At 39.5% G+C, this 12120-nt stretch overlaps 1 protein-coding gene and 1 long non-coding RNA gene across 10 annotated transcripts in view; both read right to left on the bottom strand.

The window, feature by feature from the left end:
- The window catches only part of LOC104941861 (unc-79 homolog, NALCN channel complex subunit), a 32250-nt gene extending 23016 nt beyond the window's left edge, over positions 1–9234 (bottom strand). For 7 of the 9 annotated variants that reach the window (XM_010767012.1, XM_010767016.1, XM_010767020.1 and 4 more), the window contains exons 1-8: positions 9136–9234; positions 7586–7706; positions 4144–4457; positions 2795–2965; positions 2516–2611; positions 2352–2407; positions 793–922; positions 605–669 (exon numbers count right to left, since the gene is read on the bottom strand). In XM_010767012.1, the coding sequence (XP_010765314.1) occupies positions 605–669; positions 793–922; positions 2352–2407; positions 2516–2611; positions 2795–2965; positions 4144–4457; positions 7586–7706; positions 9136–9157 (975 nt within the window). In that variant the 5' untranslated portion in view covers positions 9158–9234. Of the gene's footprint in view, positions 1–604; positions 670–792; positions 923–2351; positions 2408–2515; positions 2612–2794; positions 2966–3903; positions 4093–4143; positions 4458–7585; positions 7707–9135 lie in introns of those variants that run through there. The other 2 variants (XM_010767019.1, XM_010767021.1) reach the window with 2 other exon arrangements.
- A 945-nt stretch (positions 9235–10179) lies between these two features.
- Positions 10180–11347, bottom strand: LOC104941860 (uncharacterized). The gene is made up of 2 exons (XR_797941.1): positions 11109–11347; positions 10180–10423 (listed from the first exon to the last, which is right to left on the bottom strand). It is a non-coding gene; the product is annotated as an uncharacterized lncRNA (long non-coding RNA).
- Between the last annotated feature and the right edge of the window lie 773 nt (positions 11348–12120).

The following is a 12120-nucleotide window of genomic DNA, read 5'->3' as shown; positions in this document are numbered from 1 at the left end:
CTGTTTTCTTGCAACCTGTGCCTGGCCCTGTGCTAAACCTCAATGCTCTAGACCTCAATGCTCAGATGGTGCACTGCACTGTAATTTACTGTGCTCACTTGATGCCAGCTTATCCTCAAGGGCTGCACGGGGTCACCACTTTCAATTAAGCCCCCCTCCCCTGTACCCCCTCCCTGCACCTGGTAATTGAAATCCGGCCCCAGCCCGTGCCCCTGTATATACTTTATTTGTCAGTTTTGAGCACAGTTGAGTAAAGGCAGGCGGAGAATATAAAGCAGTGCAGCGACAGCAGAGACCATAGAAGCTGATATCATTACCCACTCCGAAAGCTGCCCTGATTTATTTACCGAGCAGTTCACAAAAGAAAATACACCGACACGCACAGTTGAACTCTGCAAGGCAGTCTGACACATGCCCAACGCATTCACAAAAAGGTTATCGAGGGATTTTAAATACAGCGCTTGCAGTTAATATGTCCTTAAAATATGGCATAAGGCATTGTAGACATACAGGAATGTGGGATCCACAACCACAAACAGGCCATGGAATGCAGTGTAATGTTTAAGGCTTATTTAACAAACAAAAAAAGTAATACTGAAGTCACCTTGACAGCCGGTTTATTGATGGCATTGTGGCACTCAATGTGTTGACAGTGGATGGGGTTCCAGGCTTATCCAGGAAATAGAAGAGTCGCAAGGCAGTATAAAAGAAAAACGAAGGAAAATAGGGGACATGTTAGACTTTAATCAGTTTAAGGACACAATAAGCAGAAGATGTGTCAGAGAGTCTGACCTGTGTACTGAAGCCCCCTGTATTCGATGATGGCTCCTGGTGGCTTCAGGTTGGGCCAATAATGAAACAGCATCTGCACAGCCGGAGGCTTGACTTGAGATGGGCCATAGGATATGACATAAAGAAGGTCCTGTAAAGTATAAACATCAACAGGAATCAAAAGGTGCAATGACATTTCAAAATTGTAATAATTAGCAATGGAAGGCAACTAGTTGTAGATTTTCTATCCAACATATTTTGTATCCCTTTATAAAATAAATGTTGCTCTATGTTTATAAAATACGTTAGTTTAGACGTTACATATTTTTTTGTAGAAAATGTTTTAACGTTTTTTGTAAATACTGAAGGACTTTTTTTTCTAGAACATCGCTATAGGAAGCTAGCAACTGTAGGCTAGACTTGTAGCTTTGTTAGCATAAACATTAGGAGCAGCCGCACCCTGACATTTATAAACAAGTAGTAGTTTTAGGGTTATCTATGGGTTATATTTCAGTTTTTGTAAAGAAGTATTATGTTGTATGACATGTCATGTTTTTCTACTTTAGCTTAAGTAGGATATTATATTTGCCTTTTAATAGAGCCAGCAAGCTGTTCCTAACTTTTTCCAGTGTTTAAGCTAATTCAATGCTGGATGCACTTGCTTTAGGTCGGTGGTTTTGTCTTCTCTCTCAGCAAGAAAGCTACTAAGAACAGTTCCCGAAATGTAGAGCATTTAAAAATGATTCAAGGAAGCAATGGACTACAGTAACGTATCCTCACCTAAAGGTAGGAATAACTGGTGTTTGCTTTGCTAGCTATTCATGAGAATTAGACTTTTGCCCACATTGCTATGTCGTGCTTTGTTTACAAACATGTATAGAGCCAGCTCGTAAAGTTATCAAGATATTGACGGATTTGAATTTGACGGATCAATAACTCATAAACAAATCGGTGTTAAACACATCATAAGTCTCTTAAGAACTGTAGTAAGAAGAAAATACACGCTAAGACCTAATTTTCCACAAAAAGCTGGACAACTTACATTGGTCTCTGACTTATCTGCGGCTGGAGAGAGACAAGTGTACAGGGACGGTCTACAAATTGCAACGGCGAAAGGACATACAAAAATATCGTGTCATAGTAAAGTGCAACCAACATCCCCTCACACATTAATGGTCTACTGGTTACAAAATAAAAATAAATATTATTTTGAAAAATGTAAAATTGTATAATAACTTCACATACAGTGTAGTGTTGCACAAAATCATTTAGTAATGGTGTTGACATAGACAACAATTAAAGTTTTAAAAAATGAACTTGTGTCTTTTACAATGTCTTTGCTATAATATAATATTAGTTCACTGGAGCCCCACTTTTTAACACTTTAGGCAGGTTTAAGAGTTGCATTTTGTAGACTTTCCCTGCATGCTCGTCTCTCCTCTTGACCCCCAGAAAATAAATATTTATTTTTCTTATCAGAATTTAGTTGAACATAGACATAGACGTAACGTTATGACTTCAGCTCACTGTTTTTACACAAATTATCTCATATCTGTATTATGTGTTTATATGACACGTACCTTCCACACTTCCTGTTTGTGCTTCATTAGACACTCCAACAATTGACAGTGATACACTAAAAAGAAGAAGAGACCAGCTTAAGGAATGAGCCATTACCACACAACATTACAGGGAAGGTTTTCTTTGTATGCAGGCTTGGAAAGCAGCCGTTATGATGGTTTACCTGGATTTGTTGTGTACTGCATTGCAATCATGAGCATAGAGGATGCAGACAGATTGACATAGGCAGGGACTCCACCCTCCCTCCGAGTGGAGCCCACTACACATAAGCAGGGAGGAGAAAAATAAAAATGTACTTTATGCTCTGTTCAATATAGTAGCATATTTTCAGAAAATAACATTTATTAAATGAAATAGGATAAATACAATTAATGAATCACTAATTATCTGAACCTAATTAATTTATGACAGGAAGTGAATTAGTTGTCTAAATGATACTCACATATAGCCATGGGGAGGAAAGAGGTGCTCAAGTACTCAATGATGTCTTTGTGAAGGAAAGGGGGAAATGTGGCTAAAGTGGAGATCATTGTATAGGGCAAAGTGCTGAGAATATCATCACTGAGAAAGGGCAGGAGGCAAGTTGTTGTGTAAAATATGGACTGTCCCAAATCTGAGGGGAAAGGGAAAAGGGCAAAAAAAAAGGACAGAGAGATACACAGAGACTCATTCAAATAACAGTACATACAGTATTCACATACTGTATGCAGTTGCAGATGTCATAATTACATGGAATTTCAGTCATAAGATAATGTATATACTAAAACATTTTAACAGTGAAATAAAGAAGAACATTTGCCATATGAACTAAACTATATTTTAGCTGAGGGCGGAGAGCTTTCTTTAACAGCCACTAAAGTACAGTTTGCCCCCAGGAAAAGTTGAGCATTCAAGTCAAGGAGATAGGTTTTCATGCTTTTGAGCTTCTTTAACAGTGGTAAAATATTTATGAAAAACAAGAGCACTGACTGTGATGCAGCCTAGGTCCATGAAAAACATTGCAGATAATATTCATTATCACATAATTCTAAATGTATTGAAAATAACAAAAGGAATCACTTTCTCTGATGTCTACGTTTAAAACACGTTATAAACACACTTACAGCTCTGTTAAAATCCAACATTTTCAATATTTTGTAATGCTTTTAAATAATAATCATGACACATTTTAAAGCAATTTCTAGTTACTTATCAAATCTAGTATCATAATACTTTATGATTTTCACTGACATTTTTCACAAGGATCATATCAAAATTCCCATAGTAATAATCATTCATAATAATCAACAATTTTATTATAAATGCTTTATAATGTCTTCAGAGTATTGTTAGAAAAGCATTAGGAATATTAATGAGTGCATATAACTATAATTATACAGCTATACAACCAGATTAAAACACAATATAAGTATTTTTATACTGCATTATAGACATTGCCATCATAGAAAGTGTTTCCAAATACACATAACATTAGCCTAACTTTCCCATTTAACCTATTTACTTGCACATGACAACATAAGTAAAACATTTCTCCCACTTTACATAACACACATGCAATCAAGTATGATACACAGAAGAGAAGGCCTATGTCTGGTGTATCCAATGGCTTATGAACGATTAAGTTGACAGGATCCAGCGTGCTCCCAATCACCCCATGCATCCCTCAAGATCCTCAGCAGGACTTCTCTCCTCCAGTTACAAAAGAGGCCAAAAAAGCAGCAGTGGCTTCATGCAGGCCAGGCGGCTCGGGGATGATGATGACAAACAGTGGTGCACTGGGCCTTGACTCACCATGCTGACCGTGCTGCAGCAGGGGCACCAGGTCAAGCAGGGTCACGAGGGTCACATAGAGGCCCTGATAGTCCAGAGAGGGGTACTCTGAGAGCTGAGCGTCCCGACTCTGCTGCCCCTGCCCCCCGCGGTCTGACGGGGCATCGCGCAGAACGCTGTAAAGGAGGGAGCGAGTAACTGTAGGGTTGATGGAACTGACTTGTGGTCTTAGAGATGGGGTGAGTGGGAATGGCACAGGAAAAAGACACATGGTCATGGGCACGGCCAAATTGGAAGCTTCCTGGTTCTCCTTCCTGCCTGTGCGGGACAGAATGCTGCTCCGGGGCGGGAGGGGAGGGGAGGGAGGGTTGGGGAGGGGAACAAGGGAAAAAAAGAGACAACAAAGACACAAAAAAACAGCACATTACATTGAAATGGCACTACAGAGACAGCGTAAATAGAAAAAAACAAACCCAGATAAACCCCACATAGGATGCAGTGTCTCACTATTTGACTGTTTCACTGAAGGCACGGGCAATTTTTCCCTGCTTTGTCGGTTCAGAGTGACTTTAATTCAATTAATCTCGTTTTGTCTGCACTTGGAAAACAAAAAAAACATGAGCACAAACTGCAATGATCACTGCATCTCATGCGTATCTGGTGACAAGGAGCAAAAATATAAAAAAATGGCATGTTTTCAGTGGCAACCCCATACTTCTCCAAAAAGGTACAGTGCAATTGACTGTCCCTCGATGGCTGCCATCTTTCAATCAGCAAGGTCAGAGGCTGCCATGCAAAAAGGCCAATGAGCCGTGGAATAAAATAAAAATAAAAATAAAAGTCCTTGTCTTTGGTGGGGCTGTCAAGGATGGGAGTGACACCAAATTGGCTCAGGGAAAATACAGAGGTGACACTTTTGAAACATGCTTCAGCCAGTAATAAACATGTGTGTGAAGTTAGATCAAATGCCCATAGGTCACAGCACATGTTTATTGCACCAGAGAAATAATGTCCATATGCATACGTTATGATACTGTACCAGTATCATTGGGAGAAATAATGAGATCCAACAGGCATATGGATTCAGGTTTCTAAAATAAATGTAACAACTAATCTACGGTAGAGGAGAAACTATAATGACAAAGGAATAGGTTGTTTCAGGGGGAGATGACTGGTAGCATTATGTTTGTGAGCTAATGCAGGATGGACAATTGTGTTTGCTGTCCCCTGGGGAAGGTGGTGGACATTTTAAAAATCTCAAGAGAGGAGAAAAAACAAAAGGAAAAGCTAGTTGGGTTGAGTGTGGAGCATCTCGGGTGGAGGAGGGGGAAGGGGGGCCAGAGAGCATTGCTCTTTTTACAGCACATTATTAAAGAGCTAAGCTGTTCTATCAGGCAAATGATTGGGATTTATCAAGAGAGCCCAGATTATAAATTCTGATGTATTGTATTTTGGTTTTTAATTTATTTTGAAAGGTCACTCAAAAAGTAGAGTTACAGCATGTCCGGGCAGTGAGAAAGGGGATTTCAATATTTTTTAACATGACAATATATGCATAATGTTTAGCCATTTAGATCTTTAGATTTACACTGTCAACAATAGAATGTAACATTTTCTGACTTATCCCCCCAAAGTTATACTCTGTAAGATTTAAGTCAGTGTAGATTTTTTTTTAAAGCTGAATTAATATACAACGTAAACTTGAACAGGGCTTATTTCAAAACAACAGACCGTATCTCAGAGTGTGACTTTTTCACTGCCCATACAGAAAACATCATTATTTTGAACAATGAACATTGAGATAAACAGACACGCTCTCACGCATACACTAAACAAATACACATAAAGATGCACACATATGTGCATACATACACACACTCATACATACAAACAACACAGAGTTTACAGACATGTACGACACATTAAACACATGTAGAAATGCACTGATACAGACACATGACATACATCGACTGTCAAACCCTGCACTGTCAATACGAAGTCATTTACCAAGCAGTAATTCATAGCACAGTCAGCCTTCCTAAAAGTACATATTTACAGACAATCATGTCTAAACAGTATGATTTCTGCTGCCTACAGTCACTCTGCTTAGAGTGATGCAGTTTGGCATGGAGTCAGCATGGCTCACTGATTCAGAGCTCAGTCTGACTTGGAGAAATATAAATATGACAAAGGTACGTCTCGTCTTTAGAGAGCCATATATATAATTGTCAGTGAAGAGACAATTTGAACCCTTCTTTATTTTCTGTTCTGCAGCTGACCTGCACTAACCCTAAAATTGGTGTATGAAACAGCAACTACCTCCTTTGGCGATTTCAGTTTTTCATTCAACATGACACATGCCTGCTCCTCTTTTCAAGGCACCACTTTCTCACTGTCTTTCTCTTTCATTTCTCTCTTTCTTCACCCTGGGCTTCAGAAGGCACAGGTGTATGGATAATCCTGCAGTCCCTGCTGAGGAAACCAGACCCTTATAATAGTGCAGAGTATTACTTGCACTGCATATCTGAGGCTTAGAGAGTCTGCTTTGGGAACAAATCAAGCAACTGTTTAACTGTGGCATCATAGCTTTTCACACTCAAATGACGCTGTCCCTTAGAGACAAAAACATCACTTGGTTTAACACATATTCCCACAGTTGCAGTCCCTGTCATGATCCATCTGTGCCAAAAATATATGAGAAGCCCTGTTTAAAAGTAAAGGGACTGGACAGCCCTTCAGCAAAGCACAAAATGACCAGAATACACTGTGAGCATCACTCAGCAGAGGAATAATCCTTATGGGGCTAAGAATGAAGTGTAGAATTGAGGCCAGCTGCCAATCTTAAATAGATTGCAACCTAAGCTGATGATAATGATAAAAGTGTGGCATATAAATTCAGCCGTCAGTAATCTCTCCCTTTTTCGCAAAGTGGCTAATAAGTTAGGACACCACTAATATTGTCTTTAAAAGCAGCAGCCAGGAAGGCTAAACCAACCATATGACATACCACAATATCCCATCACTTCATGGTGAAGATGTCCCAGCGGAAGAAATCGTGGGACATGACACATTGTGAATAAGATGTGTCCAAAATGGCTGCCTACTTGACCTGTCTTGGAGAGGAAATTACTTGCTGTCCCTTCCACAGGCTTTCACAGGACCCAGGGGAACAGGCTGACCCTGCAACTCTCCACCAGCCTCCTCTGGGAAGGACACAACAGGCCACGCTCATTTAGCAAGAGACCACTGAATCAATAAACATCCCTAAGCCTCCTATCCCTGATGCTTTAACAGAACACCATAACTTCATATCCGCTCTAAAGTGGTCCTTCTGTCAAACCTTTCAGAAAGTGTCTCAGAACAACCTGCTGTAAGTTATCTGGCCTGACTGAGAAAGGAAGCTAAATATCAAACATCCTATAGTCTGGTACTTCACCTGTTGGCTCCAAAGCAGGGTACTTACCTGAGCAGGGTTTGGGAAAAGTATTTCAGTGTGTTTGCAATGTCTGTTCCGGAGGGCACAGGGTAAATATTGTGTTGCACACGGTTGTGATACTCTTGCAAGTATCGTATCTTAGAGGCAACTAGACAAAATAAAGAGCAGAGTAACAAGCAAATCAACTAGTGAGACTCATCATATGAATCTGACTACACAGATAAGGCAAATGGCATGACATGCATGAAGCTTTGCTCCTGTTGTAGTTTCTTGGCCAAGATCCATGCATTTAATGCGGATGTACTAATTATCAAGTTAAACAAAGAGCCTGTGTTCCCATGGCTCTTTGGCCTTCTCCAGGTGACCTTTTGGTACATCAGTGGGGTCACAGGCATCCCTAGAGGATGATATAACCTATTGCTTACAGAAACAAGCTTATGTACAAAAGGTTGCCAGTTCAAGTCCCAAGACAAGATGGGAAAATACAGTCAGCATGAGACAGTAAAGAGGGATTACTCATCCCTTAACATTTGATACTGAGACACATTTCAGCAAGAACCCTTTCTATGTTGAACTCCCCCCTCAGGTCACCTGTTTTATACATGAATGTGTTATTTTTGTTTGGTTTATTAGGAGCTAAATTAAGTTGAAGGGGGTGATTGTTGACCCATTTTCTGTGACTTTGGGCAGTGGTGTTTAGCTTCCTCCCTGACCTGTAGATGACAAATCCCAAAATAAAAATAACAGCTGCAGGCATTTGAGCATGTGTGGTCAAAGTCTGTGCTGCAAAACATACTGTAGCACACATGCTTCTCTCTTCTTATATCTTAACATCTTGAGGGATTTTTAAAACCTTTGATGCCTTAAAACATTCATATGTTTAAAGAAATACGGAAACAACAGCTGTCAAGTTGTTTTTCTGATGCTAGCCTGAATAATTATTCCATATTGCCCACAAACATTTTCAGAAAAATACAACTTTTAGCAAATTGAAATAAAGTTTGACCACATATTTTTAGTTTGTTATATACTAAAAACAAGCAATAGGCTGTCTGATTAATAGTTTGAACAGAATTGCCAACAGGAATAAAGAAGCAAATCTAAGGATAGGGGCTGTTTCCACCTGTTCAAAAGCAATCGGAGGAATAAGGGGAAAAATGAACAGCAGTCTTTCCGGAAGGTGTGATCAAACGACATTATTTATAAATAATAATGCCACCGTATTTTTCAGTAAAAAAATACTGTCAAGTCGACCTTGACACCAACAGCACACCTCGCTTTCTGCACGCGTCTCATCCAGCCGCGTCAATCAAAAAAAGATAACATGACGATGTAGCCGTTGAATTATTTTTCGCTCAAAATGCAGAGAAACACATATACACATTGTCTTCAGTGCTGAGCCCCCCAGCCATCCTCCGCAGTGAGAGGACGTGTTGCAACCTGCCATGGCAACCACGGTTTCATCACCAAGGACAGCTCCCCTCATTCGCTTTCTTGGTTAAAACAAAAATCACATTCCCAGTTTCCAAAACCACCATGACATGACGGGAAAAACGCACACACAAAGCCGTACTTACACTGCTCCGCCTTCGTAGACATTTCGCAGACACTTGGGGGAACATAGAACCAAGACTGTCAATTGTTTTAGTGTTTTTTTTTTCCTCCCCGGCGCTGTGTTTTCCTCAGTCGTGAAAAAGTGAATATACCCCCCTTGCAGCCCAGGCTCGTCTGATTGTACCACTCTGCGCGATGGATTTATACAGTGTCGGTTTTCAGCGGCGGTGCGGTCGCTTTTTGCAGAATTAAATCAAAGAGTCAATTTTGTGAGACCGTTTTTAATTTTAGGAATATTATTCTTTCGTAACGGAGAGGAATGTTGATGTACATCTGCCACAGCATACCTTTCCAAATGGACTGATCCGCCTTTGACAAATTGTCATTCAAGATTTCCAGCAACCCTATCAGTGCTATTTGAACTGATTATAGGAGGGGAATACCAAGGAAAAACCTATTTGGCCTGCGCATTTTTATTGTATTTGTCCTGCATATAAACATGCAACAGATGGTTGTCACATTGTTATGATCATAAGTATAACGTGATATTTTTAATCTCCACATGTTTTTTGGTTTGAATGTTTTTTGGGGATATTTAGATATTGAGTTTGTAAATGACATAATTTCCTGATTTTGGCAACAAGCAGTGCAAAAAACTATGTAGGTTCATTTTTAATCCCCAATTAACACATGAAGGCTTACAAATTCATTATCATTACGTTTTGTTATCTACAAATGTACTTATACTGGCCCACCATTCGGCAAGCCTGTGATAAAAAACATGCATTTTTTTAAAGAAGCAAAATACAACTGAAAGGAGGACTTGAAATGACTGACACTTCCCTAGTTTGTGCCAAGAAATGTCTGTGTAATTCCATCCCACATCCAGCTGATTAAGAGCAACATCCTGTCACTGCACCCTGGAATGACCCCTACTTCTTATTGCTTGAGAAGTTTATGCTATGAAGCAAATATTAAGCTTTTCCAAACACTGCAGTAATCACAGCAGTCAACTAATTGGCTTTCAGATTGCATGTCTTAGAAAAAAAAACAATCAATGGCAGAGATCACATCAAAGTCTTTATACAGGGAAACTGTCTCATTATAACGTTTTACATTCCTTAATAGCCTTTTACACATTGGAAAATCCACAAACAATAATAGTGCACAGGTGTCTTCCTGAATGCAGAGCTCTTGCAGAAGTCAGGGTTGTTGAGATGATCTCTGCTTGTATTCTGGGATATGATGCATGATCCATCCAGCGGGGGCCAAGAGAGTCACAGCAAACGCACAGAGAGCAAGTAAAGATTGCTGTAAGAAAGTCCATGAGAAAATAAAAATAAATGCATGAGGAAGGAGTTTTAGTACACATATCAAGGCACTGTTGTATAGCTCCAAAACGTCATCATCTACAGGTTGTGGGGATCGAACACCTGTGTCCACAACAGAAGGTCCCTAACTTAGTGACTCACCAGGTGATTTAACAGCAGACCGCATTTATATCATCCTTCCATGGTATTCCCTTTGTCCTTCTGCACTCTGGTATTCCTAACCATGAGCCAAGCTTTGTAAAAGCCCAAATGTATGTCCCAGAGGACAGATCAACAGATTTATAGTGGCAAAAACATTGGCCGCTATGTTGCAGTTCCATCATAGGATCCCTTTACAGAGGCCAGAGTTTCATACTGACTTATGGATAAGAAATGAATAAAACATCCCTCCCACTCTGCAGACTTGGGAATACAGTTCGCTTGAATTCCTCGCATTAAGGGAAATACAGTGAAATACAACAGATACTGACTCTCCAAGACAGTTTCACTGTTTGTGTGCCAACATCATACTTATATTTTTAATTCATTGTAGTTTAGCACCTATAGTTTGTGCTGGAAAAAAACATTGCTACAGTCCCTGCAGTACATTTTCAGACAGTCAAACAATCTGGTTTGCCTTTCAATTCAACTCCTATCATACGTCTAACAAAAACAATCAGTCCTACCCCTGGCCCGATCTTGTCCTTCGGCGGTTTGCTGTAGATTGACCTCTGATTTTGCAGAATGGCTTTCATCCGCCTGGGCCAGGTCAGTATTGGTCTCCTGAGAAGGGAAAACATCTGAACGCTCACAGAGTCACTTGCCACGACTGGAAAACAGTAGTTTTTCTGTGGAAATGTTTTCTCATGTCCTGTGAGATACTAACTGCTTTCATCTGATTCCCATCCCTGTTCCTGGGAGGAGTTACTTCCATGGTCCAAAGACCTTCATGTAAACATAGGCTACTGACCAACCTCTCATCAGGATAAGAAATCTGGCCTCGCCTATGAGAGAAAAAGGATAGTAGGGATCAACATTATAATCAATTTTTGACTATAAAGAATTGGAGTAGTTGTTCAGTAAGTCAACATCATGCACTGATCCAACATTAATTCAAAATCTTCAATTCATATGTTGTTTCCAGTAGAGTGGATATTTTTTTAACAAGTAAACTACAATCTGCCATGATTTAGAGTTTGAATAAGTACCAGTATCTTGTTAAATAACTATTTTTACATCAAGTATAAAATAGAAATGCCAAAACTCTAACATTACATGATGTGAAATTAAAGTAGACAAGCACATTCATTTATCTGAAGTAAATTGTGACATATACTCACAATTAAATATATTAAATACAGTGTTAGCATTCAACCTGATCCCTAGGGTAAAACATAACAAATGCAAGAAGCTTAAAAAGTAAATTATTAAGTGCATTATCTACAATAACACACCACAATGTAAACATAGGGTCACTCAATTGTCTTAATAAACAACATTGCCTTGACTTGCCAGCTTACAATAGGGCTACCATTTGATTAAAGTGCTTAGGATCCTTAATTATTAATGTGAGAGCATGCAGGCCGGTGAGTATAAAGATATTCACAGCCTGTCTTTGGTTTTTCAGGAGTCCCATTCAGTTCAGTTTTTCCAGATTTCTTATTCAGTGTCACTTCACATTTATGTTATTATGTCAAA

This window comes from Notothenia coriiceps, unplaced genomic scaffold, assembly GCF_000735185.1.
Source record: "Notothenia coriiceps isolate Sejong01 unplaced genomic scaffold, NC01 NC01_scaffold00004049, whole genome shotgun sequence".
NCBI lineage: Eukaryota > Metazoa > Chordata > Actinopteri > Perciformes > Nototheniidae > Notothenia > Notothenia coriiceps.
This window is presented reverse-complemented; position numbering and strand designations above follow the sequence as displayed.